The sequence below is a fragment of the Rhineura floridana genome, chromosome 1, assembly GCF_030035675.1.
Source record: "Rhineura floridana isolate rRhiFlo1 chromosome 1, rRhiFlo1.hap2, whole genome shotgun sequence".
NCBI classification, from domain to species: Eukaryota; Metazoa; Chordata; class Lepidosauria; order Squamata; family Rhineuridae; genus Rhineura; species Rhineura floridana.
Window position 1 is genome coordinate 129,482,138 of NC_084480.1, and position 25,255 is coordinate 129,507,392.

Below are 25,255 nucleotides of genomic sequence, written 5' to 3' on the forward strand. Positions count from 1 at the left end.
AAATGCAGGCTAAATCTCTGATATTGAAAAAAGAGAGAGAAATCTATTGTATGATCAACACTACATAAAGGAAGATCTTGAGATTAATTGTTACCATGATTTCTCATCCTCATGTATGAAAATTCCCAAATGGGAAATAGGATTTGATAGCCTGCGTAATACAACTGATATTGCAACCCCCAACAATTTACTACTAACTCCAGCATTTAAAATGTTAAGAATAATATTGGTCCATGAAACATCTGTAGAAGTCATTAGATGCAACCGATAGACTTGGAAGACAAATCGCTGCATTTCAGACATCAGACTTCGGTATTTCTTTATTAAATATAAATTAAATATGATGACGAGGGCTAGATAGCACTGTTAATAAAATCCTTAGAGATATTACATACCAAGATTGCTGATGTCTGGTAAAATGGTCCAGGCAAGGTGCTTCAGAGTATGTTGAGTTCTCTATTAAAAACCCAGCTAGGTGAAATTACTTTTATTTATGTATCAAAATACTTGCATACTGCAATTTCATTAAAAATATCAAAGGTGTTTACAACAATATATATATACAATAAATATACAATAAAAACCACACTAAAATTAAAATCACACCAGCTAATTATTACAGAAGATGTTTTCTTAATTGTCTGCATAAGCCTGGCAATATAGAAAGTTTTTCAGCAAACATTTAAAGGTTAAAATAGAAGATGCGTGCTGAATCTCTATTAGAAGAGCATTCCATAGGACTGGGCTGATGATACTAAAGACTCGGTTTTGTGTCAATGAGCCTCACCAACTCGGGGGACAACCAATAACGTTCTTCCAGATGATATCAGTGATCAAGCTGGGATATAAGGGTTCAAACTGTCCTTAAGATACTCTGGACCTAAGTTGTTCAGGGCTTTGTAAATTAATACAATGACCTTGAAACTGACTCAGTACTGTCTAGTTCTCCTGTGATATCTATATTGAATACAATACCAGCTTTGGTTATTGTTATTCTTGTTGTTGTTAAAATTTATTGCCCACCCTTCACCCAAAGGTCCCAGGGCTTGTCACAACATTTAAAAAATGCATCACTTACTAGATCATAGAGACAAATGAGGTATCAGATTAAAGCAAAAAACATTATAACTTTGCAGGAAAACAGTATTTTTACCAATTTATCCACCACCACCCTTCCATCAGATAAACCTGACAAAAGGTCAGGGCACCTTAGTCCTAATGATGCATTGACCTGCTCTATCGGAGTTCATCCTCAGGTTTCAGCAAAATACCCAGTGCTGTATCCAATTTCAGAAGTCTGTCTTTAAAGGACTAATACTGACTATCATCACAATACAAAAAGTACAGGGAAAGGTGAAAGAAGAAAAATAATATGATGTTAATTGGTTTGCATTAATGGAATTCTTTTAAAACTACATGTGGCATTGCTGGACCTGTGCCTTCAAATGTGGGTCATGATCAAATACTTTAAAAAGTGGAATGAGGAGGGTAGAGGGGCAATTTTAAGTGAAAAAAATGACAGGGGGGAGAAGGGCAGGGGGAGTGCAACCCGGTTATTTTCAGTGCACCATGGTATCTTCCTGATCTCTTCCTTATCTCTATGCGATGAGCATTGGGGTGCATTGTTTTACTATCTCCAGTGCCAATTTCAGAGAATAGCATTGGGTCATAATCTCTTGGCCCCCTGGTAGTTGTGCTGTGGGGTGTTGCAGATTACCATCCTGTCCCCAAAGATATTTCACAAGAAGCCATTGGAGCAGTCAATAGAAGTTTTAGGATGAGATATCCTCAGTATGCTGGTGATACCCAACTCTGGATCTCTGTAACATCTGAATTAGGTAAAGCTGTGCAATCCTGGGTTGCTGCCTGGATGCAGTGGTGGGCTGGATGACGGCCAACAAAGTGACTCTGAATCCTGCTGGCAAGATGAACGCACTGTGTGTGGGCTGGTCATACAGCTTCTGGAGTGGGATAGCCTGTCATCCATGTGCTGGTAACTGTTGAGCCCCAGATGCCCCAGGGGGAGCAGGGACTGGAATTGCTGGCACCCCCACTCCCCCAGATAGATCGGGGGAAGAGTCAGAGGCAGGAGAGGGTTTCGAGGACATTGAGGAAGGGGGTGAAGTCGACAGCCTGTTAGTTCCCATGGTCGATCCTCCCGCCCAAGTAGAGCTCGCTCCACCTACAGACACCCCTGCGGAGCTGTTGGGGAAAGACATCTCTTGCGGTCCAACACCAACCCCCCTGGACACTCAGCCTGACACTTCAAACATCTCCCCGCCAAAGGCGGCCCTGCCCCCTGAGGTCACTCCGGCACCTAGCAAGCCTGTATTGTCCGATGAACAGGTGGAGGCTCGTCCCCCTTCACCCTGCATGAGACGCCGCGAGAAGCGGGTCGGTCAGGTGGACCTTCAGAGAAGTCAGAGATGATGGACAAAGACCTTCCCTATTTAAGGCGGCGCACCCCTGTTCCAAGTGCTGAGTCAACTTACTCCACACGCTGCAGAGCATGCTTAGTTAGCATCAGTAGTGAGACAGATTAGTTAGATCTATGAAATGCACTGCCTTTGATGTAACCGTTACTTTAATTAAACAAGAATTATTACCAGTCTCGCCTCCGCTTCCGTTGACGGGCTCTGGGCAGGACAGCAACCTCCATTTGGATTACTGTAATATGCTTTATGAGGTTGGCCCCAAAGCTGCAACTAGTGCAAAATGCAGCCACTCAACTGCTTACTGGGGCAGACTTTCACCACCATGTTACACCACTGCTGAAAGAATTGCAGTGGCTGCCAATAAGCTAATGAGCTAAGTTCAAGGTGTTGGTTTTGGTGTACAAAGCTTTATACATCTTGGGAACATGAACCTAAATGAATGTTTCAATGCAGGAGGGGGCCTCCTGCACATACCATCTTATCATCAGGTGATCTGTTCTGCACAATGTTAGAATTGGGCCTTTAGTGTGGATAGGCAAGAATTTGATTCAGCATTTAAAGACGAATCTATCAGTTTCTCACCTTTTGAAAAAAATATGAGAACTGAAACATAGCCATCCTTCAAAATCTGCACTTAATTGAATTTTATGACACCAGCCAACCAATGTTTACAAAAATCCATATTTAGGGGAAAGTGTGCATAAATATGAATATATAAGTGAAAACATACAAAAGTACATGATATGATTGCAGAAATGTGTACATTTGTCAAAACTGCATACAAAATGTGTTAAGTAGGAGAAATGTGCACTAAAATGCTGGAGAATTTGCATGAGGGTTTTTTTTATACAATTGCAAATGCTGCAGAAATGTGGAGAACTGAATTTAAAATTTGAAAAATGGGAAACAGAGAGAACAGAAGTTTCTGTCCCTAGTAGGGTTGCCAGGTTCAGGGCCTGTATCTTTAGGAGAAGAGAAAGTCAGCCAAGTGCAGGTGTTCTTGCAACATTGTAATGGGAAAAACCACAAGGTGGAATTCTCCCTTCCCCCTACCCAACTTTTAAAGATACAGAAGACCTCTTGGTTGCCAGGCCCCCAGCCTCCAAGAGGTCTTCTGTATCTTTAAAAGTTGGGCAGGGGAAAGGGAGAATTCCACCTTGTGGTTTTTCCCATTACAGGGTTGCAAGAACACCTGCACTTGGCTGACTTTCTCTTCTCCTAAAGATACAGGATCAATCTCAGGCCCTGAACGTTGCAACCCTAGTCCCTAGGGTGGTGGCACCTACCCTTAACTCCCTCCCATTATGTATCATATAGCACCTGTTAAAGAATTTCCTCTTTCAACAGCACTTCCAAGGGGAGATTTTTAACATGTATCTGTAGTTTCCTCCCAATCAGGCTCCAAACCTACAAATGAGCCCAGGTAAGGGAAAAACAACCTGAGGGAGAGGCTGTGAGCATGGAGCATTCAATCCCCTCCTCTCACTTGTCTCTTTTCAAATGTCTTCTCATTCTCCTGCGTCACAGGGATTTGGGGCAATCTTCATTTAAAAAGTGTTGCTTCTGTTCTCCCCTGAAAGGAAAAATACTGATAGCACAAATAGTGACAGAAAAAGTGGTCTGTTGTCCCTTTAAAAAAATGTTATGTGCCTTTTGAATATGCTGTAGTAATCCTCCATCTCATTTTTGATCTTGTACATTTTAGAACCCAAAATAACCCGCCCACCTTCAAATGTGAAAGTAATAGAAGGACTGAAGGCTGTTCTTCCATGCACTACAGTGGGGAACCCCAAACCTTCAGTATCATGGATCAAAGGAGAAAATGTTATAAAGGTGAGCACCCCTTTGCAGGCGTATGATTTCTGTGTGAGATGCTGTTGCAAAAGGGTGTTTAGTTTATTGTTTTTCTTTCCCCCAAAATTTTAAAATTTCACCATGGTCCCTTATACAAAGCTTTGTATTTTTGTCCCGGTCCCTGGGAAAGGAAGGGGAAAGTGAAAGAAAAATGTGTGTACAGTAGGGCCCCGCTTCCCGGTGCTTTGCTTCCTGGCGTTCCACTGATGCGGCGGCTTTCATTCCCTATTTTAAAGCCAATTTTGCCACTTTTGCATCATTTTGCATCATTTTTGCATCATTTTTGTGCAACACGCCCCATTATACTCAATGGGGTTCTGCTTTACAGCGATTTCCAGTTTACGACGGGGGTCTGGAACGGAACCTGCCGTATAAGCGGGGCCTGCCTGTAGTTAAGAGAGAATAGAAGGCTGTGCAGCCATGGCTTAGGCCTTTCCCTTTGTTTTCTTGTTAATAAAGTTTTTTGTATTAACGACTGGCTTGTCTGTCATCAGGAAGCAACCGAGAAAACCGGCAGAAGTAAGCTGGTCACACTTGGTTCAAAAGGCCCATATATATCAGCCCATAGCCTGAAAGCTCCTCACTCCTGACATAAAGCAAATTCCTTCCCTTCTCATTCTGGGCCTATTTTTTTGTGGCAGGAAAATGCTCGGATTGCTATTCTTGAATCGGGCAATTTAAGAATTCATAATGTTCGAAGAGAAGACAGTGGTCACTACTGGTGTATGGCAAAGAACAGCCTTGGGACAGCCTGCTCAAAACCTGTAGTTCTGGAAGTGGAAGGTGAGTGAGCCCATATGCGCACAAAATGTTCAGCTGTAGACTCATCCTTTGATGAGCTTTTGACTGGAAACACATGTTTGGGGACATGTGGAAGATGAGTCTTGGGGAACCCCCCCCCAGATTAGTTTAGTTTTCAGGAGTGACCTAAGAGCTAACCAGCATGTCTGTTCTGTGAAGGCCCTATCAGCTCAGCTTTGTTTTTGTTTTTTGGAAATTCTGAATAAAGAAACTTTTCCAGGAACATATATCTGTGAATTCCTCTCATGCCATTTCTGCACACAGGATATAAATTAGAGCCGTTCCAAGGTATTTTGGAGTGATGTACTTGGTAGCAGCTGATGAATACCAGTTTTCCACACATGTATATATTGCCAAGGCAGGTTGCAGTTTTAAACTACTAAAACAAACAAATGGTATAAAATATAGAGCATCAGAGTCCTCTGACTGATGGCACAAGGTCCCTGGCTTGGGCTTTGAAACTGCTTTGAAATTTTGGCTTACTGGGTCTCCCGTGGCTTACTGCAACACTGCAAGGCTTGAATCAACACTTCAGCCTTGTAAACATCCACAGCATGGCCAGCTAGTGAATACACAGCTCCTGTTTTTAATCCTGCCTCCCAGCATAGTTAAGTATTGCACTTAAGCTGTGATCATGAAAGTAAGTCATTTGCCTTTTTAAAATTGCGGAGTATGCAGGGTTTGTTTGTTTTGAGAACTTAAAATATTCATCTGTTTTATCAGTTTCTTTGCTGTGCAGCTCCTAATGAGAGAAATGCAACAGATGGAGGTATTTTAAAAGTCCATCTGTGCTGTGTTAGTGAATATAACATTGATGATCTTTGAAGTGGCAATATTCCAACCCTTCAACTCTATTTGGTTGATGACACTAACATTGTTTATTGGGATTGATGGAGAAAGGAGAACATACGAGAAAGGAGAACATACGAGAAAGTTGGCATTGGAGAATAGTGAAAGCCACTGTATACTCAATGGAAAAAAATGGAATGCCTTCAAGTCGATTTCGACTTATGGCAACCCTATGAATAGGGTTTTCATGGTATGCAGTATTCAAAGGTGGTTTACCATTGCCTTCCTCTGAAGCTGAGAGGCAGTGACTGGCCCAAGGTCACCCAGTGAGCATCATGGCTGTGTGGAGATTCGAACCCTGGTCTCCTAACCACTAAGCCACACTGGCTCAATAGAATCCCATTAATCAAACCTTATTTAATCTAACCACCGCCCTATACAAATTCATTCTCTGTGTTTGCTGCATAGAGTAGCATAAATGTAACCTCATTTATATAAATGTATGAATGTAAATTCATTTATCCAAATTTCCAACTATTTGAATGATTTGGAAGTCATCTAGGATAAATTGGTATATATGGATGTACTGCACTGGAAAACAGCAACTCTTTGACAGTTATGCAAACTGCCCTTTTGCGCACACATATTGCATGGTTTAATAAAGTTCATGTTTTAAGCAGAGGCCTTTATAACAATTATTATGAAGCACATAGGTGGGATATTTATAGTAAGCAGTTGCAGCCTCAATTTAGGGTTGCCAGGTTCAGTGCCTGAGACTGATCCTGTATCTTTAGGAGAAGAGAAAGTCAGCCAAGTGCCGGTGTTCATGCAACCCTGTAATGGGAAAAACCACAAGGTGGAATTCTCCCTTCCCCCTGCACAACTTTTAAAGATACAGGGGGAAGGGAGAATTTCACCTTGTGGTTTTTCCCATTACAGGGTTGCAAAAACACCTGCACTTGGCTGACTTTCTCTTCTCCTAAAGATACAGGATCAGTCTCAGGCCCTGAACCTGGCAACCCTAAGCCTCATTGATAACTGCAGGACTATGCTAGCATTGAAACAGCTGAAGGTGAAATTCCTGGATCCATCAAAATGAATGGTAAAAGTCTGTTTGGATGTAATAGGACTTGGATCATTTCGCAAAACTAAATACATTCCAGACATAAACCAAGTGACGCCAGTGGGATTATCTCAAGGGTGAGATAGAAACTGGTCATGAAAAAAATCACAGTAAAGCCCACAAAATACATATTCACATGTATTTTTTTGTGTTTTAATTATATTTGGGCACACATAACGTTTATGATTGATAATCAGGGAAGGACTGATGACTTACAGAATGGGTATCTCTATGCTACATACAAATATGTGTTTTATATTAGTTTAAGGGTCATGATTTCCACCAAAGAATCCTGGGAATTGTAGTCTGGCGAAGGTGCTAAGAATTCTTTTAGAGTGGCCACCAGGGCTGTGGAGTCTGTGGAGTCGGAGTTGGGAGCAATTTTGGGTGGAGTCGGAGTCGGTAGAAATGTACCGACTCTGACTCCGACTCCGATTCCGACTCCGACTCCTTCATAAATGGCAAATGTATATTAACTAGTAATAAATTTACTGTAGTAAAATGGTAGCACAAGGCATGTCATCACCACCACGTGAATCCAGAGCTCGGAAAAGTTACTTTTTTAAACTACAACTCCCATCAGCCCCAGGGATTGGGCTCGTGTTTGCTGTAGTTCAAAAAAGTAACTTTTCCAAGCTCTGGATTCACGTGGTGGTGATGAAATGCCTTGTGCTACCATTTTACTACAGTAAATTTGTTATTACTAGTTAATATACATTTGCCATTTATGAAGGAGTAGGAGTTGGAGTCGGACAGTAGAAAAATAGAGGAGTCAGAGTCGGAGTCGAAGGTCTGGCGTACCAACTCCACAGCCTTGGTGGCCACCCCATTGAAGTCCAGTTCCCCGTCTTCAGGGAATGACTGTTAAACCTACTAAAGTCTGTGGCATGAATATGTCCTACATTTAAGATAGGTGTACATTGTGAAATATATGACTTTCTTTCCTTAAGTGTGGGAACTGTTCCTCCTCCTCCTGATATATGGGGAAGTTAGATAAATGTTTGCATTAAACTGAGGGCAAATTGCATGTTAAGTTCGCAAAAGTATATTCCCAAACCCTCATTTGCTGTGTTTAACAGAATGTGGGAGGTGGAGGAGGCATTTGTACATGAAAATTGACAGTGGGTGGATGATTAATTCTTCCTCCACTAGCCAATTCTCTCCCTGAAAATGCTCCATCAGGTTATTTCCCCCCTCAGCTGGGGTTAATTCCAGTGTTGGAGTCCAGTAAGGAAAAATAAATTCATACAGCCTCGGGTGCATTTGCAGGGGAGAATCATTGGTGGTGGGAAATTGTTATGTATCTGCTTCTCCCTCTCCGTAACTCCCTGTGTCTGTATCTGATATACAAGGAAAACATGCCCATGTTTTCCTCACAATACATAGTTCACCTCTTACTGATGCTGTGTCCATGGAAACCTTGGAAACAAAGGAATTTTTGGTTTAGATCAAAGTGAGATTTTATTTAGTTCACTGTTCAGCTGGTATCTTTGGCCTCTAAGCAGTGCTGGGCTCAATCCACCCAGCACTTCTTCTACATAAGCTTTTTCCTGCCTCCACTTCTTTTAAAATGTCCAAGTTGATTGTGTACTTGACAACAGGTTGCTAAGCAATAAATTGACCTCCTGATACACTTTGAGATTTGAGCACCCCTTCAAAACGTTGGGGTTGTTGTTTTATAATTTTATTTATTCATTATTATTATTTTGAAGTATCTTGTCAAATTCTGATGGATATGCAGAATGTTTCTTTAACTCAGCCCTGTAATATTTGCTGTTGCAAACTTTACACATGATGGAGCCTGGAGAATTAAACAAAAGGGATTTTATGTAAGCACTATGCAACTCTTGCATGATATAAAAGAGCAGCTGGTCCCTATATTTGGTATTCTCCAGAACCCCTTTGTACAATCATTCATGGGACATTTCCAGTCCCCAGTTGTCCCTAGATGACAAAGAGTTCTGCGGCACCTTTAATACTAAAAAAATGGTTATGCCATAAGCTTTCATGGACTAGACGCATCAGATGCAAATGACAGCTGAGCCAAGAGACGTGGCCTACCTTGTGACCAAAAGCTCCTTGCGTGCATAGAACAAGGTTCAGCACTGGCATGAAAAGAACTTCCTTACTCATTTCCTTGGGAAGGTAATTTGAACACATCCTATCCTTGCATGCACTTGCCTTTGGGGATTTACTGCTGTGTATACAGAAATGAGTCATTGTATTACCCGGATTTTATATAGATACATTGGATTAAAGAAGTTTTTTGTTTTATTTTACATTTTTTATAATCCCAAGTTACTATATCTATAGCTGCCTCTGTCTGCAAGGATTTCTTCTAATAATTCACTGGTGGAATGCATGTCGTATGAACCCCTTTTCACTACTGATAAATGAATATGCTAGTCTACATGATTTATCAGGGCTGGCCTGATTCTACAAGGCAGGGATGGGGAACCTGTGGCCCTCCAGATACTGTTGGACTACAGCACCATCTTCTCTGACCTTTTGCAAAGCTGGATTGGGCTGATGGGAGTTGGAGTTGGCACTGGTTCCCCACCCTTGCTACAAAGAATTCAAGCACTTGGGGTAGTAATGTTTAGCTGCACAGTGAACTAACATTCAGTCTGAGCATTGCATCCTAGTATTCTTTGCAGTATTACAGAGGGTGCAGAGGTTGAATATAATCGGAGAGTCACAACCCAGAATTTTTTGAGGCATTGCAACAGATTCTGGGATGCAGTAGCGGTTGATGGGGCAGTGATCGTGCTTACCTGACTTCCCATCCCCAGTGTTGCTACAGCTTACCAGGAGAGAGATGGGGAGGGGCAAAGTAGCAGCGAGATCAGCATGGTACAAATGCATTGGTGAAGCCAATCCAGCACTCCTTTTTTTTTTACAATAATTTTTATTCAAATTTTCATAAAACAAACAAAACAAAATCATAAAACATTCAAAGACAAAAAACAAAACAAAACAAAAATGATTAAACAAAAAAATAAAATGTTGACTTCCCATTTGTCACAGATCAGTTATAGGTCTACAATATATAACAATCCTGTCTCTTAAATTATATTATAAAATCACTTTCCTCCAGTAGTTATCTTAATTAATCATCAAATCTCATAGACATTACTTTATTCTTTCCACAAAAAGTCAAAGAGAGGTTTCAATTCTTTAAGAAATATATCTATCAATTTTTCTCCAAATAAACATGTCGATTAATCCATCTCGTTAATAATAATAATAATCGTATTGTCATAACCATAGTCCAAATAAACATATCGATTAATCCATCTCATCAAATCTGTTAAGTCCAATGATTTCAATAGCCATTATTCCATTATCCATATTAATTCCATCTTCCATCTTCAATAGTCCTGTTAAGTCCAGTAATTTCAGTGTCCAATCTTCCATTATCAGTATTCCATAATAATCTTGCTGTCATAGCCATAGTCATATAATAAGAGTCTGATGGGAATTTCCTCTATCCCAAATATTTTCTTGCCATCGATTCTGAATAAGTTGCTGAAATATTATCTCTGTTCTTCTTTTTTACAAGATGCACTGGCTCATCTCTTAAGAGTTTTTCCATTGTCACATGGCTGCAGTTAATTCCATAGATTTTCTCTATATCAAGCTTCATCACGTCATTCCAGTCCAGAAAATTATCCAAGCCATTGATAACTTTATCTCTAATATCTTCATTAATTTCTTCAGAGATAACGTTAAATTCCAAACAGTAGATTTTATTTCTAATATCCATAAACTCCAGATCTTTTTCCAATTCCACATTTGTTCCAATCTCCAGGGCTTGTATCTTCCCTTTATTTTTTCTTTTCTCATCTCTGATCTCATTCTCCTCTCTCACAGGATCCCCTATTTCTTTAAGCTCCTGCGTCATTTTGCTCAGTTCAATTTTCAGCTCCTTACTGCCCTGTCGCAGGGTTTGTTTCGTTATCTCAATCTCATCCATTATTTTCTGAAACATAATTACTTCCAGATTCTCAGCCACTTTCTTGATTGCCATTTTTAAAACCACGAAAACAAAACAAAACAAAAATAAAGAAGAACCACTTCTTATTTCAGCAACAATTGGGTTAATATTCCAGGCTTGATGACATCACAGTATAAACAGAGCAGCCTGCCTTATCTCTCTATGTTCAAGAATACAAAACAAATTTAGTTCCCAGCATCAAAACAGTTAGTGGCGTCGTGAAGAAGCAGATTCGTCAAAATAAAATAGACCAAAAAGAGAATAGTCCCAGACAATATAATGTTCCAAAGTTCATATTTTTTATTTTTTTCTCCTCGGAATAGAAATCCCTCTTCTGTTTATATATTTAGAATGCACTTCCAGGACAGCTTTTTGCAATAGAAACAGAGATAAGCTGTTAATTTTGTGAATAACAGAGAAGAGTTATAGCTCACCCAGAAGTTCTTTAAAGCTGATTCATTTGACAAATCTCTTTTTGCTGCAACAATTTAAACCAAGTAAAAAAAATAATAGAAAGAAGGGTGCTTGCCTGTTAGTCCGTTTTCTCTTTGAAGAAAAGATAAACATATCGCATTAATCAGATAGAGCTTGTTCGAAAGTCCGTCCGGCATTGCTGGCTGGACCTTTTCTCATATATTAATGAAATCCAGTCCTCCCAACAAAAACAGGCTTTTGAGGTTGATCTCTACGTTTCTCCCTGCCCGGGAGAAATTTCATAAGTCAAAAAAAAAATGTTCTGACTGATTTATATCTGAATAAGCTTCTTCTGAGGCGGGAGCCTGTCTCAAAAGCAGGCACAAGCGAAGTCACCCTTCCCAGAAGTGCCAATCCAGCACTCCTGATGCTGTGTTTACACCGTGCCCGTTGAGCTGCTGCCTCTCCCCCTCCTGGTAAGCTGCAGAGGCGGCTGGTGATGGCCAACTGCTACTGATCTCTGCGGACATGAGATGGAGATGTGAAAATGTCTGAGGCAGGCCCCAGAGGTCAAGAGTCATTCGGTTGTATTCAGTGTAGTGCTAAGGAGATTGTTCCATCAGTGCAAGCATTTCTCCTTGTTCAACAGAAAAATATCCCCTTTCTTCCTCCTGTGTGCTGTTCTGGGGGTTCTCCTGACTCCCAGAGTAGATTGGGGGTGACCCAGGGATGCTTAGGAGGAGGAGAGGGGGATGCTTAGGGGGAGAAGAGTCCCATTGTGCTAGCAGGAATCCTTATGGTGGCTTCTGCTAATGCAGTCATTTAGTTGAATATGGCCCATTCTGTTGATGTTTTGGGCCACCATAGAACAGGAAGTTCACAGGAACAGATGAATCTCTCAGTTTTGGTTTATCTCAGTTTCTCATTTTTCCAACTTTAAGTACAGTTCTCCATACTTCTGCATCAGTTTGTGAACCTTTTTTAAAATAAAAAGTCCTGAAAAATAGTGAGAAGGTGTCCTAATATACAGGTTTTTGTATGTAATTTCCCCTCACACAAAGTTTTGAGAGCCATTTTCCCTAATGTAATGCATTTTTTCACTAACATATACATTTTAATGCAAACTTTCCCCTAATATACACACTTTTGAACACATGTTGTTATTTGAGAATAGCACTGAAAAATTTGGAGACATGAATATTGAAGGATCGCTATGTCTGAGTTTACATATTTCAGGAAGTGTGAATTAGATAGAATCTCATTAATACGTGAACTGAGCTGAATTTCTCCTCCCATCTCCATTTACATAGAGCTGAAATTGGTGGACTGGCACCTTGCAATGGATCAAAGGAACCTTGTGGCTGGGTGGAAACTCAGCTTGGTGTAGAAGAAAAGATGGCAGAGGGGCATGGTCTATATACAGCAGAATGAGGTGGTAGATTCCTGAGGTGGCAGAATGTACAGCTATATGTACATGGACCGGGTTCTTTCACACTGAATAAGGGGCTGCCAGGGGATGTGGCCAGCAAGCTTGCTCCTCCCCTCACATTCAGTGTATGCATGGGGAGGTGACACCTGCATGCTCCTTGTAACTTTGCCCTAGGCAGCAAATGGAGACCGGAAGGCTCTCAATGATGTCCTCTCAAATACAGGAAATATCACCCAGCTGATTTGCTGCTAAATTGCCTTTGTGCCCTTCCTTCCAAAGTGTAGGCAGGGTCTCTCTCTCTCTCCAAGGCATTTACATAGATAAGGCATGTGTCCCTGTAATTTTGACATCTGTAGTGCTGCCCTAGTTTGACTCTGGGATTGGGCCTGTTGATGAACGGGTTAGGGTTTCAGTGACCCAGTCCACAACTCTTTGCCTTGCTCAAGCAGAAAAAAAAATATTTAAAGCAACTACTTGTAGATGAATGTGCATAATTTGTATAATATATTCATGCAACAGAAGTCAGCTTTCTGAGAACAGCATTTGTTTTAGCATGATAGAGAATGCTGATGTTTCTTATGTGGAGTATGCATAATTCTGCATATAGGACTGTAGAATTGGTGGAAATATAGTTTTATTTTAAGACAAAAAAAACAAAGCACAACTGAAAGGCCCTGAAATCTATGCATGTGGGTTTTTTTGCCTCCAGTAATGGTTTGGTTTTACCTTGGATTAGCTTGAGTTTCAGCTATTTGATGAGGTTTCCAAAATAGAAATTCACCTACTTTGACCAATTATTATTATTAATTATGGATTATTACTATTAATCACTTTACTAATGTCTCTGCCTTCCTCCATACAGTGTTTGCTCGAATCCTGAAAGCTCCTGAATCCTACAATGTCAGTTTTGGCTCTGTGGTGACTTTGCGATGTGCAGCAACAGGCATTCCAACCCCTACTGTAACATGGCTTGAAAATGGAAAAGCTGTAAGTTTCTCTGCATTTTCTAGGATCTGGTGATAGGGAACATGTGTGATTTTTAACTGAGGTCTGTGGACCACATGCTGTTTGTTGGGCCTTGAGAAGGTTAGGAAGAAGAAGAAAAATGCTAAAGGATTTTATAAAGCAAATAGTGATACTGAATGAAAACACAACTTATTCTACATTCCGATGGAGGTAGACTGCATGACTTATCAGCCCTGTTTTGTTTGACATGTAACTGATTGATCTGAAGCATGCGCAAACCTATGAATGCCCCTGATGCTCTCCTTTTTTTCATTCATCTTGCCTGTTCAATACAGCTAGGTAGGATTGTTAAGCTTTGTGGCAGCTACAATGTAAGAAAATGTGGTAGCCCACCAAGAACAAGGACCACTAAAATAGTGGTCCTCGAGACAGCAGAGTTTAAGCATCATTAGCCTAAGCCAATTTGATCAAATGTCTAGCTGATCATGGAGAAGGGCCACAGCTCACTTGTAGAGCACATGCTTTGTGTGCAGAAGACCCCATGCTAAATCCCCAGGATCTCCTGGTAGAGCTGAGAAAGACTTTTGGTTGAAACCCTGGAAAGTGGCTGCTAGACAGCACAGACAATAGTGAGCTAAATAGCCCAGTGGCCTGATTTGGTATAAGACATCATCTGATGCCCTTGCACGTTTCTTGAACATTTAGTTCTATCTTTCACTTTTTCTCCTGCCTTTATTCTGATTCCTTTAGACAGGACAGCAAATAACACCCTGTTCCGGTCTTTTCTGTATCCTCCTGCCCCTAATATATTTAGATTGCAGGCCTATAGGCAGAAGTTCCTGCTTTTTTAAATGTTGTATGCCAACCAGCAGTTTTTAGAGATAAATAATTGTAATAGTTCAAAAGGAACTTGCACAGGGGAACTTCCCAGTGGATCCTGCCCCACCCTAATAAATAAAATTGGGAAACCAGTTGGATTCTTCAGCCCACCAAGATGCCATGACCATATCTGACCTTTTCCCTATAATATCTATCAGCAGTGATACTTTAAATGTTAGTTTCCAGCATCTGGGAAAATAACATGGAGCCAGCCACAAGCAAAGTGAATCCCAGGCTGAATTCCATTCCAGCAGTGAATCTGACAGCATTCATAACGTGAAAGCACAAACTTGGCAACTCAACATGAAAAGTCAGTGGAGCTGTGTTTTGAAATCTAGAGTGGCTTTGGCCTTGGGGGAGCATGTTACATTTGGCCTGCTTCTATGTGCAGAGCTTTTATACCCACAGTCCATTCCTTTACCTTGGCCATGTTTGGGTTGGGTTGTCAGCTCTTTGGCATTCGTGCCTGTGCCTGCAAGGCAAAAATCATCTGCGCTCTCCAAGACCTGATGGTAAGCAGACCTTTGTTGCATGAGTGCGCCTTAATTCCTAACCACGAACAGATGGAATCAAGGGTACCTATTTAAAGACTAAGTGAAGCAAGTAGCTTATTACATGGTTTCAAAAAAGGGATTAGATAAATGCATGAAGGATAGGTCTATAGGTGGCTATTAGCCATGGTTTCTAAATGGAACTTCAACATTTAATTTAAGAGGTGGAAGCACTGTCTGGATTATCAGATGCTGGGAATAAACAGCAGTGGGTGACCACAACATTTACCTTCTCTTTGGAAGCTTCCAAAGGCAACTGGCTATTAGGGTTGCTTGAGGCATTTGAACTTTGCGAATTCCTGTATGAAATGACCTGATCTGCACCCCTTGGGCTAATGTACATTTCAGAACTTAGTCATCCACCAGATTTCATACTTCTCCAAATGTAGTGATGCAGTTTTAGCTCTCAAATATGCATTTAAATACATATTAAATACCTATCTAAATATACATTGAGGAGTTTCTTCTCCTTTTAGTTTGCACATTAACGCAGAAACTGAATAGTATTATGGGTGGAAACATGCAAAAGTAACACACAATGGAAATGGACAGATTTTCCCATACCTACTGGTTGGCCCTTGTTGGAATCAGAACATCGGACTAGACAGATGTTTGGCCTCTTCCAATTAGGCATATTTTTTATCAAAGCATTTAGAAGTGGTGACAATGAAAGATTGGGCCACCAATTCTGCATTTTATAAAAGATGCAACCTTAATTCAATGTGCATATTCATTTCTCTGTTAGGCAGGCACATGTTTTGTACTCACGTATGTGTTCTGAGGAAAACATGGTAGCTCTTGAGCAAATAAGCTAACAAAGAAAGGTGAAAGCTGATCCTCTACAGGGCACTTGTTTTGTCTGCACCTAGCAGCATAAAGTTATCATGCCCTCTGTTAGGGATGTTCAGGAGTGCCAATCATTATGTAGCTGAAACAGTACCACCCACTCACAAGCAGGAGTATCAGATGATCACGGAAACCCCTAGGTTTGCAGAAGTACAAACAATCTTGGGGAGCAGCAGGGAAATAAATGGTCATAAAAATAGCCAGCGAAGACAGAGCGTACTCAGTGGCCACAGAATACTGTGCGTCTGTTGCTAGGGAAAAATAGAAAAGGAGGAGAAGAATGGAATTGAATATTGTGGGAAAAGGCATTGCTGGCTGTGCACTCTACACAGCAATATTTTGCTGCAGGACCCACTTATAGTCCCCTAATTATTTTCAAGACATCACTCTCTGCCCTGGAAGGAACCTTGGGAATTGAGAGAGTGAGCATCTCTAATTCTCAGCATCCCCACCAAAGTACAAGTCGCTGCATTCTTTGGAGAAAGTCCTGTCAGTGAAATTGGTGAAAAACTGATTTAAATGTGTAGCCTAGATATGTACTTGGTCTCATCTTGTTAAATTCTTAAACTGATTTTTGTTCAGGATAAAATAAGATTCCTTGGGAGTGAGTCATGGGATTTTTGTATAAAAGAAATTATAATAATTTAACAGGGTCTCCTATTTCAAGTTGAAAGTCTGTCTGCTTAGGACTAAAAATGTGATTACATGCAATGTTTGTGAGGCTTTTTGCAGCTATTTTCTATTAGTTTCCATAATACAAATGGCAGAGGACAGTGCTTAACTAATTTTCAAGCTGTTTTGAAGTTAGCTGTGCCAAGGCAGTAAAGGATTGTTTTACCTAATGAGAGCTTGGTGAGAGATTGCCCATATACTGAAGCTATTTTCAGTCCTCCCTACATGATTTTCCTGTCCCTGTGAGTTCTATCAGTGAACATTGGAAAGAAAGCCTCTTTTACTGTGTGGTCCAGACTGAGAATGAGCCATTCTGACTCACCCTTAAAGTTCTCACATTTCCTTTCCAAAATCTGCAGCCAGAACAGAATGCTACACACAGAAAATATCCCTGACTTGACATGGGCCCTTTAAGGCTTAGGCACAGCCTCTATAAGGACAAAGAAGAACCAGACAGGAAAGGAATTTTGAGGGGGCCCATAACGCTGAAAACAATGGGAATATAAGCATCTGAATGGCCATGATGACAACAGTATTCTGACTTCGGGGACACTTCCAATATCTAGAGAATCTCCGTTTCCCCTTTTTATTTTTAAAGAAAGTTTCTAGTTCGTATGTATTAAAAAAGAAGTGTGAACTAAAAGTCAGGAACCCCAACATAGCAGGATAGAATTTTTTTATTATCAGAAGGTATACTTCTCTATTCAGTGGCAGCTGGTGCCCATTGTGATTGGTGGGGCGGAAGGCAGAGAGCCCAAGAGTAGATGGAGCCAGAGCCAATGACAGGCAGAGCCAACTAATTCTAGTTTTGTCCCCATCCTCCTCCTTCCTGAGTTCCAGGAGGGGCAATGCTGAGACTAAGGAGGAGGAAGCTGAAAGGCAGTGCAACGCTATGAATAAGAAGGCAGGCAGGTGGGGGCTGGCAGAGGGCAGGTTGAGGTTGGTGGGGCAGCGGCCCATTTGCCCTAATGGATCAGCCTTCACTATCTCTGTTACTCCCCATGACTCTTCCCTTCTATCTCTATAAATGTTATCCCCCCAAAGCCAAAAAATGGAAAAAAGTTCCATTCTCCTTAACACATACAACTTCAAAAAGAATGAGTTAAGACAAAACATTCAATTATAAGGGATACAAACATAATCTTTTAGTATTCCATAAGATAAAATATGCACTAAAGACAAATAGCGTATTAAGAATGCACTCCTATATTCTGCTTATAGGCCAAATGCCTAAGGAGCTCTCACTTTTAATTGGAACATTAAAAGTTTATGTTAGTATAATATGCATTTGAGGGTTTTACCTTAACTCAGTCTTCTTTAAATTCCCCAATGCCATACAAACCCCTTAACACCCACCACAGAGACACCCCTCCACCACTGGAAGTCAGCAGAGTTAACACAGCAGTTGCAACAAATCAGTCTGCTGAGACCACTGGTAAAGGCGAGAAAGAAAAAAGTTGATTCAGTAATAGCATACAGCCTTCTAGGCCTGTCCATGTGGCCCTCACCTGCCCGCCCTCAAGTGCTTTTGTACCCTTGAACTATGTATGTGCTTGCCTTGATGAAGGGGTGTGTGTGTGTGTGTGTGTGTGCACGCGCATGCGTCTATGTCTATGTAGAATCCTCTGACTTCTGCTTAGGTGCAATATACAAAATCAGATCTGTTGCTCTGCCTGCTTTGCCTCTGGTCCCACCCATCATTGGCATATGGCCCCTGGAAGGTTGCCTGTGAGAGAATGAATGCAGCCCCCAATCTGAAAAAGATTCCTTGCTCCTGCCATGCCATAAAGTACAATTTACCAAAGTTCTTTAGGGACCGCCTGATTCCTTATGCTCCACCATGATCACTGAGCTCTTCTGTCCCACACACCCCTGAGGTTTTATCAGCATTGACCAGGGGATGAGCCTTTAGTGTGGCCCTGTGGAACTCCTTGGCAATAGAAGTCTGTTTGCTTTCTTTTTGATGTCTTTTAAGAACTGATGTGATTTTTTTTTGCCATCCAGTTCTTATTGATATGTTACTTACGTTTTTACCAGTGTTGTTATTGTTGTATTATGTTTTTATGTTTTACATCACCTTGTTTTACACACACACACAAAACCATATATGAAATTGCAGTTTAGAAATACAGTAGGACCTCATTATAATGCAGGGGTCCGGGGACAAAGGATGCACTTGCATTATAGGGGTTCTGCATTATAAAGCAAACCGTAGTACTATATACAGTACTGTACTCAGAGACATCGTCATACCTGTGGTATATTCAGATCCGTGGCAAAGCAAGCCGTGTTATAATGAGCTTCTGCTATATTTAAATAAGTTTCAATATAGGTGGTTAAATATAAGTAATAAATATATTTAAAACCACAGTCCAGTGGCAATCATTTAGAAAACATGGACAACTTATCTAATATGCCAAAGGCCAATTTTGGTCTCAATGGAGACATTTAAGTTTGTTTTCATAATTTGCAATTTTTTTGTGCTAAAATGCCTGCAGGGTCTGGATGGATGCTGGGGTCTGCAGTGGGAGGGGAATCTGCCAAAGTCACCTCCCTCCTCCTCTGCTAGTGGGATCATCCCCCACTCAGGGAAATGTTGCTGCTGGCAGGAGCAAAGTCTGGGTCCAGTCCACCATTCCTGCTGAAAGTATGTAGTTGACTTCCTCTGACTGCAAAGAAATCTACTGATGTCCTATGGAAAACAAGGAAAAGCAGTTTAAACTTGGGATTTTATTAAATCTGGTGCATTCGGTTCAGAAATTAAAGCAGCTGGATGAACTCAAGGAAAATTGAGTTCATGCCCTGAGGAAATTGCTTCTGCACATCAGCAAGAATGATTTCTTCACACTAAATCCAAGGAAATGATTTCTTAAGAAAGAGACAATTTGATTAAATATTTTACTCTGAACAAAGTGGAATGTTTAAACAGAAATGGGGAAACCAGGTCACCCTGTGATTTCATTGACACAGGCACATTTGCTTTAAACATTTGCATGAGCATGTTTATTAATATAGGAATTATGTGCCTAACCTCACAGCCCATATTTCCTTTGCTCTTTTGCTTTTGACAAGCAAATGGGCTGGTTCTTCATCATTAAAAATAGCAGTAATCTGCAGTGCCACAAAGTTTATCGACATTACAGACTTACAGAGCAATCCTAACTATGGGAAGCCAGCATAATTTATGCTGGCTGAGAAGCCAGGGTAACATACATCTGATCCAAACCCTGTTCAGGAGTGAGGCTACTGCTAGGTGAGTCAGCCCAATCCTGGCAGAGGGAAAAGAAGCCTTTAAAAATGAGTTACACTGCACTTTTTGCTAGTGTAAGTTCCACCAGCCTGGCAGGTCACATGCCTGAGCTAAACAGAGTTAGGATCCAGGAGAAGACACCGCTCCTCGGCCTTGCTTCCTACCACACCTGCAGAATGCCCCTTTTTGTGGACTTATGCCAGCTGAGCTGGGCTGAAGGACTTATGCCAGCCAGTATATCTCCGGCTGAGCAGGAGTTGGGAACTGGAGACCCACCAGATCTTAACGTGCTCATCCTGGTGCATCTTGGGGTTGGATTGCTCCCTTAGTGTTGTATCCCACTAAAGAATTGCATGTGGGGAATGACTTCCTTGAGCGCAAATGAACTTCCCCTCCCTCTCCTCCCCCTGTGCACCCCCCCACCTCCAAATCTGTTTGAGAGGGTTGGGGGAAGTCCCATAACAAATTTGGGGGTGGGGGGAAGGAAAGGGAGGGGAAGTCGTTCTGTGCATGCAATGATTTGAAAGTCATTCTCTTTGCTTGGGAACTTTAGTTCCTTCTGTAATGAGTGCTAATGAACTGTAACAAGGGATCCATTCACAGCATCCTCGTCAAACAACACTTCCCAGGATTCTTTAATTGGGAGGAACCATGACAGGCTGGTATAAAATGAAGTGACCTACCTCGCAGGGTTATAAAAGGGGATAAAAGGTGGGGAAGGGACAGAACCATGTAGGCAAAATTGAGCTTCTTGGAGAAAAGGTGGGATTTAAATGTAAGAAATGAAATAAAATAATTATTTTGTGTTTGTAATATAGATATATCCTAAAATTGGCCTATATTGCTCTTTTTAATATACAAAGCACTGGTCATGCCTTTAATGCATTCAGTTTCTGAGGTTGTTCCTTAGTGTTTCCATGTTATAGATAGAGAAATGGAGTCTGAGAGGAATAGTCATTTGCCCATGGCCACAAATTGAGCTAAGAGCTGGAAGATCAATTTGCCCACTGAGGCATATAGGATCTCATGGTCCAGCTTCTCTATTTAGATAAATCCTTTGTTAGAGTTATTTGCTGTGCTTCAATCCTGTTGTTTATCCTTGCTTTTTAACAAGGATAACTAGATATTGAGAAGAGCTGCTTACCTTTTTAATGGCACTAACCAAGGCATGACCCAAATTCTGCAAGACAAATGTAAAAGCTTCTACCAGAGAAGCTTGATTGTCTCAGCTGTATCAATTTCATTTTTGTATGTTTCATTGTGATCAATGGTTACCTAAAAAATCGCATTAGAAACTGGCATGACGGAATCTAGATAAATAACTGGCTGAGATGGACTTGGTAATTATGCCATGTGAAGGGTCGACTACTAGGCTTTAATTGAGTTGATTTTATTGATTTAGGCTTAATTCTATTCTGTTTCTTTCCACTTTTGTTATGTTTGATCTATCCCCCATCCCCAGCATTATTGTTTCAGAGTGTGATGACCTATGCCGTATTAGGTCTGTTTCCCACCTCCCCCACTATAGTTCTATATTTTGATGGCCTATGGTTTTAAGCAATACATTTGACTTGATCAATTGTTGTCCATTTATTTTAGGTCTCAGCAGGTTCCATAGTAGAAACAGTCAAAGACAGAGTGATTGATTCTAGGTTGCAAGTTTATGTCTCCCGGCCTGGTTTATTTACCTGCATTGCTACCAACAAGCACAGTGAGACTTACGGCACCGCAAAGGCTGCAGCCACTATCAATGTATCAGGTACGTGTTAAGAGAAAGAGGCAGCTTGTGGAGGATTAAATGACATTTACCTTCAGCACTGGGATTTTACTCAAACGCCAAGAGAGATCTTATAGAAAGTGAAGGGCTTGGCTTCCTTGCAATTTACAGCGGATAAATTTGATCTAGGAGTACACTTTATTCCCAGCTATTTCTTCCTATATTATTACACTTCAGAGGTTGGCACAGCTATAATTTCCGGCATATTTGCTGCCATCCTGATTACAGAGTCCTAGGACATTCTGTAAACTCATCCTGGAGACGGAAGTAACTGTGATGAAGCCCTATATTAATATCACCTAACGACAATGTGAAAATAGTTCAGCGAGACTCCAACATCTTGAATATTACTTACATGAATGGGTGGCATGTTGGTCCTAAAGGAAAGCATATAGAATCCCAAACTGTTCAGTAAATACCATGACCTTTACTAGGGATGGGGAAATATGTCGGTTTCTCTCAGGCCACATTCACAACATGCATTTATTCCACTATTATTCCACTTTGAACAGGCATGGCTTCCTCCAAAGAATCCTGGGAAGTGTAGTTTGTGAAGAGTGCTGAGAGTTGTTAGGAGACCCCTAATCTCATCACAGAGCTACAGTTCCCCGAGTGGTGTAATGTTCACTCTTTCTTCCAAGAGAACTCTGAGACTTATAGCTCTGTGAGGGGAATAGGGTTCTCCTAACAACTCTTAGCACCCGTCAGAAACTACAGCTCCCAGGATTCTTTGGGGGAAGCCATGGCTGTTTAAAGTGGAATAATAGTGGAAGAAGTGTATGGTGTGAATGTGGCCTTAGTTTCTAATTTTTCCAATTTTAACTTCAGTTCTGCACATTTCCATATCAGTTAGGAAACATTTTTTGAAAAAAGTCCTCATGAAAATTCCTCAGCATTTTAGTGTGCATTTCTCCTAATATACACATTTTGTATACATTTTTCCCTACTACAATGCATATTTGTATGTTACCTTCACTAATACACATATAAATTTCAGTGTACACTGTAGCATATGCATTATTGTATACATTTGGTTGGAGAACTGCATTGCAAAATTTGGAGAAGTTTAAATTTTGGCTATGTTTTGGTTTGCATATTGTTTCAACAAGTGCAGATTCAGTAAGTTCACCTTTAAATGTGAACTGAATCTAATTTCTCCCCCATTCCTATTTTTCACATACTAGGGCACAATGTGCACAACACTATGAGGTGGAAAAATCGCACTGAGATGACTGATTTTATTCTTGTGTGGTATTTATTTATGTGTTAATTTATTGTTTGTACCTTCACCAAATGCTCCCAGGTTCTCCCCTCCATGTCACCATTAAAATAAATCCAATATACATTGAAAATCATAAAATGAAACCAACATCAGAATAGCAAAACAGCAACAGAACTGCAGTGCACAGCAGTGCAGGAGGAGGGAAGACACCTATTTGACCAAAGGTGTGGGTAAAGAAGTATGTCTTGATGATTCAGCTAAAAGCATACAGTGATGGCACAAGGCACACCTCAAAGGGGAGGCCATTCTACAACCTGGGGGCCACCACAGAGAAGGCCCTCTGAAGTGCCTCCACCCCTTGAACTGCAGTGGGTGATGGCACTACCAGCAGGGGCTCCCCTACTGATCTTAACATCCAGGCAGGTTGATGTGGGATGAGGTGCTCCTTCTGCAATATGATGAAACATGATGACTTGTAGCCTAATCGTACTGGGGGCACTTTTGTGAAATCACCATGCAAAAACTGAAAGAGGGTGCTTTTCTGAGATCAGGTCACCACAAAAAAACTAACTTCATGGATGGAAGTGCCTTACCAGGGTGGGGGCCTAGCTTTCAAGGAGGTAGGTTGCCGTTGATTACTGGGAGGGGCGAGGGCAGGGAGATCTGCGTGGTGCAAATGCAGTGGCAGGAGTGCTGGATTGGCTCTGCCAGTACGTTTGTACCATGCCAACCTCCCTGCCACCTCGCCATCTCCCTTCTGATAAGCAACAGCGACCTGCTTGCTGAGAAGCTGATGCAGTGGCTCTGCCCCCTCCCCCGGCAAGCTGCGTCTGCCCATGGTGTCTTTCCATGTATGTCATGTTCTTAAGCTGCAATCCTGTACACACTTACCAAGGAATAAGCATCATTGAACATAATGGGACTTACTTCTGAGTAGACATGTTTAGGATTGTACTATTAAAAGCATTTTTGAACAACTTTGCCCTTATCACACTTCAGTCCTTTTAAAACTGCCAAGGCTAATTTTTGTATTCTTGGCAGCTTTCACCAGACACTACTCTGAGAGACAGATGATCCAATCTGTTTGCGAAGTTTATGATTTTCTGCTCTACATGAACTATTCTGGAGGTGGACTGAAGGAGGAACTATGCATACAGCATGTGTGTGTGTGTGTGTAGTTCTACAGGGATGTAGTTGTCTGGGGTCATGAGAGCTCATAGACCCCTTACTTCTTAGAGAGCAGGGTGTCAGCCAGGTTCCTACGTACAAGCCAATCAGCATGAAAGGGGAGCATGTTAGCCACTGGAAGAGTCCTTGTCTTTTTGTGCTTATTGGAACCAATCAGAGTGAAAGGAAGTGAGTCAGCCACTAAGAAGACTCTTCTCAGTAGCTAACACAAGCTTCCCCTTTCATGCTGATTGGCTCCGTAGGATGTCTCTTGTAGTGGAGTGTGGACTCAAAGATTACATGGAGAGCAAGGGACACAAGAGAAAGTGGAAAGGGGACAGGGCTGAGAGGGGGCATGCTGTGACTAACGTGAAGAGATGCTGCACTTCTGAATTTGCCACTACACTACTGGATTTCACTCTGATGGGACTTCTTATCCAGCTAGGGATATGTCTTGGACACTTGCTTCTATGCATGCATGCTCTGTAGCTGAATAAGGACAACTATTTATCCAGGGCTATTTTTCTTCACTTCCATCTTCCTAGAAACTTAAAAGAAAAAGGCTGTGAAACTCTTTTAAACTTTGTGTTCCTACAAAGATATAAATATCTTTTGAGTACAATACAAATAGCACTGACCTTTTCACCTCTCTCCTTCCCCCTTTCTTCCCTTCTCTGCCTCCCTCCAACCCTACTGTTTATTTGGATGGACCTCGTGCTTGTGATATTAGAATGGAGGTAAGAGCAACCATGGGGTTGTATGATTGAGATTGTGGGATAAGAACAGTGTACATGACACCACCTGGTAAACTTGTCATTTACATTTTCCTGCTAAGGCAGAAATGAAGAATATAAGAATGTAGGAAGCTGCTCAGACCATTGGTCATTACTGACCAAGCTCATTACTGTCTACACCTACTGGCTGCGGCTCTCTCGGATTTCAGACATGGTTCTCTCCCAGCTCTATCTGGAGGTGCCAGGGACTGAACCCGGGGGCTTCTGCATACAAAGCAGATGCTCTGCCAATTAGATGTTAAGGGTGATGCATGGCTGCCATTAAAAGCATCAGCCACATCCCCAGTGG

At 41.3% G+C, this 25,255-nt stretch overlaps 1 protein-coding gene across 1 annotated transcript in view; it reads left to right on the forward strand.

Annotated features, from left to right (window-relative positions):
• The window catches only part of MUSK (muscle associated receptor tyrosine kinase), a 68,577-nt gene that overhangs the window by 11,625 nt on the left and 31,697 nt on the right, over positions 1-25,255 (forward strand). The window contains exons 4-8 of the mRNA XM_061631899.1: positions 4,141-4,268; positions 4,931-5,072; positions 13,705-13,829; positions 21,606-21,765; positions 24,903-24,909. Coding sequence (XP_061487883.1) covers positions 4,141-4,268; positions 4,931-5,072; positions 13,705-13,829; positions 21,606-21,765; positions 24,903-24,909 — 562 coding nt within the window. The remainder of the gene's footprint in view (positions 1-4,140; positions 4,269-4,930; positions 5,073-13,704; positions 13,830-21,605; positions 21,766-24,902; positions 24,910-25,255) is intronic.